The sequence below is a fragment of the Chaetura pelagica genome, unplaced genomic scaffold, assembly GCF_000747805.2.
Source record: "Chaetura pelagica isolate M959 unplaced genomic scaffold, ChaPel_1.0 scaffold101, whole genome shotgun sequence".
Taxonomy (NCBI): domain Eukaryota; kingdom Metazoa; phylum Chordata; class Aves; order Apodiformes; family Apodidae; genus Chaetura; species Chaetura pelagica.
The window spans coordinates 2,217,131-2,219,827 of NW_009952564.1; the positions used below are offsets into that span (position 1 = coordinate 2,217,131).

General features: G+C 41.2%; 1 protein-coding gene across 1 annotated transcript in view; it reads right to left on the reverse strand.

Moving 5' to 3' along the window:
- Positions 1–1,819, reverse strand: part of TOMM70A (translocase of outer mitochondrial membrane 70 homolog A (S. cerevisiae)) — a 16,506-nt gene extending 14,687 nt beyond the window's left edge. Inside the window, exon 1 of the mRNA XM_009993389.1 lies at positions 1,757–1,819. Coding sequence (XP_009991691.1) covers positions 1,757–1,819 — 63 coding nt within the window. The remainder of the gene's footprint in view (positions 1–1,756) is intronic.
- Positions 1,820–2,697: the final 878 nt, after the last annotated feature.

A 2,697-nucleotide genomic window follows, 5' to 3' on the forward strand; every position in this document is an offset into this window, starting at 1 on the left:
ATTCCATACACTAGATAAATAAACTACAGCTAAGTCCTCTATAGCCTTCACATAACCTTCTTCATTCAACCACTCATACAAAGCACTGGACCATCAGTCTGTCATTTTTAGCAAAGGATTGAAAACTTTGCTAACTGGCCTGTGATTCCGCTAAATGAATCTTTAATTTCTGCATCACTTGTCGATCATCTGCATTTCTGCAGAAACCAACATTGTTACCTGTAACCCCTAGATTTACAGATCAGTTATCAACTGTTTTAGTTTATAAGTAATCAGATGTTAAAAGCCTGTCCTTATCAAAGGTGTTATGACCCACATTCAAGAAATGCAGAGCTGCAAATGATCCTAACACTCATCATCTGGATTTCTCCTCCTCCTGCATGGCCTTGTTTCAAGATCAACATTTTGGAAAAGCTCAAGCTAACCTGGCAGAACAAAACAAACAGAGGTATGAACACACATGCCATCCTACCAACCCCTCTGAAGAGTGAAACAGTACAACGTGGGGGCAGTAATGCCTTAAAAAATAGCTGCAGGATTAACTACATCTCACCTCTTGAATCACATGCATTTAAAAGATCATCTAGGATTTGCTGGCAATTGTCAATGCTGCTCTTTGACCATGCTTCTATCTCATCTCCCCCCTCATCCACTGTCATCACCAAACCACACCCAGATTGCTGTAAAACTAACTTGAAAGCATCTTTGAGTTTCATCAGCTTTTTTCCCTTAATATCTGCTCATTTCATGCCAGCCTGATCATTCTTAGCATCTAGATGATTTTTGATACTGAAAATCTGAAGGGAACCCAAGAGTTGCTGTACAATCCCTCTCTTAAGGCCTACTTCCCTATCATGGCATGAGAGAATCAGATAATGAGTACCACTTCTAGTTCCTACATAAAAATAGGCATCCAAATAGAACAAAAAGTATCCTACAGGCACTGTATCCTACAGGCACTTCCAAGTGAAACCATATAAGACAGAGAATTTCTTAAGTATCCCTACTGCCGGAAAATCTCTTCTCTCATAGGTCACCCATCAACATCTCCATTGCTCACAGTATAGGATAATCTGCATGGCTTTGTTTTTTAATTATTTAAATTAAAATTGATAAAAGATTGTTAACTTCAGCCCTTTCTTTACACTGTAACTCTATGGCTACACAAACCAGAATTAAGAGTGCAAATATTTTTACTGAGTCATGTAACTGTGTTTTTGAAAGGTTAAGTTTTGAAGAAACTACTTATGTCTGAAAAGGTTACGTTTACTTCAAGTATGTCCTACATTTAGCTCCCAATACAACACTTCTCTTAACTAAGGCAAACTTAAATGCATGAAAGTCTGCCTGAACATTTCCTTCTGCATTTCTACAGCAAACCATATTAGAACTGTCTTTGTGAAATAATATATACACTCAGTGCTGTTCCAATTTACCTGGTGTTCTGGTTTGAGCTAGGATAGAACTAATTTCCTTTTTGTGACTTTACTTTTCAGTGAAGTGTCTTCTAAGTAGCTGCAGTTGCTGAAATTAACAGTATGTTTTTCAGTCAGTGTCTGCTTCTAGGACCGAGAACGCCCCGTGTTTATAGTTAGGGCGAGAGAATGGCATGTAGAACCAAGGCCACTGCTTGGTTCTAAAGGAAACATCTTATGCTCTGGAACCAGAAGGGATTAAAGGGGCGACACCTGAGACCCTCCTTCGGGGAGAAGTGGACCAGACAGGTGGCCAAAATTAACTAAATGAAGTATCCCACCCCATACACATCATACTGTATATACATTTGAGGGATCATGAGGGGGTTGCTTTCTTCATCCATGGCCAGCATCCTGGAAGGATTCCATCTGTTCACCTGCCTTTGATCCCAACCCCTGTGTTCCTGCACCCCAACATTCCTGCATCCCAGCTCCTGTCTGCCACTGACTCCAGGAGTTGAGTCCAGGACTTTTCCAAGGCCTGCCTTGCAGGTTCGGTGGTGATGTGGGCATTATTGGGAACTGGGGAGGGGAAGCACAATAGTGTTTTTGTGTATATTTGTATATATTTCATTACTTTTCATCACTACTGTCTCATTAAAGCTGTGTAGTTTAGTTTCCAACCCGTAAGAGTCTCTCTCCCTTATTTCCTCTCTTTTTCCTTTACGGAGGTAGGAGTTTAACAGAGAGCAATCTGTCATTCATTTAATTGCCAGCCCAGTGTTAAGCCATGACACTTGGTACCAAAAAAACCAAACAGGTGACATGGGCCATGGTGTTACGTTCATACATGTGTTCCCAGTATGTATAAATTATTTAAGATTGCAGAGACTAAGTCTACACTATGACTCAACTAATACTTTCTCATTACTGTCATTTCCTTTAGCCCAGAGACTTGTAGTACTGGAGTACTGTGTTCAATTCTGGAGCCCTTGAGACAGGAAGGACATAGAGCTCTTGGAGCAACTCCAGATAAGGGCCACAAAGATGATCCAAGGGCTGGAGCAACCTCCCCTATGAAGACAGGCTGAGAGAGTTGGGGTTGTTAAGCCTGGAGAAGAGAAGGCTCTGAGGACACCTCATAGCAGCCTTCCAGTACCTGAAGGGGACTACAGGAAAGCTGGGGAGGGGCTTTTCACCAAGGTGTGCAGTGATAAGGTAACGAGCAATGGTTTTATGCTGGAAGAGGGCAGATTTACATTACATTAGAAATAAATTCTTT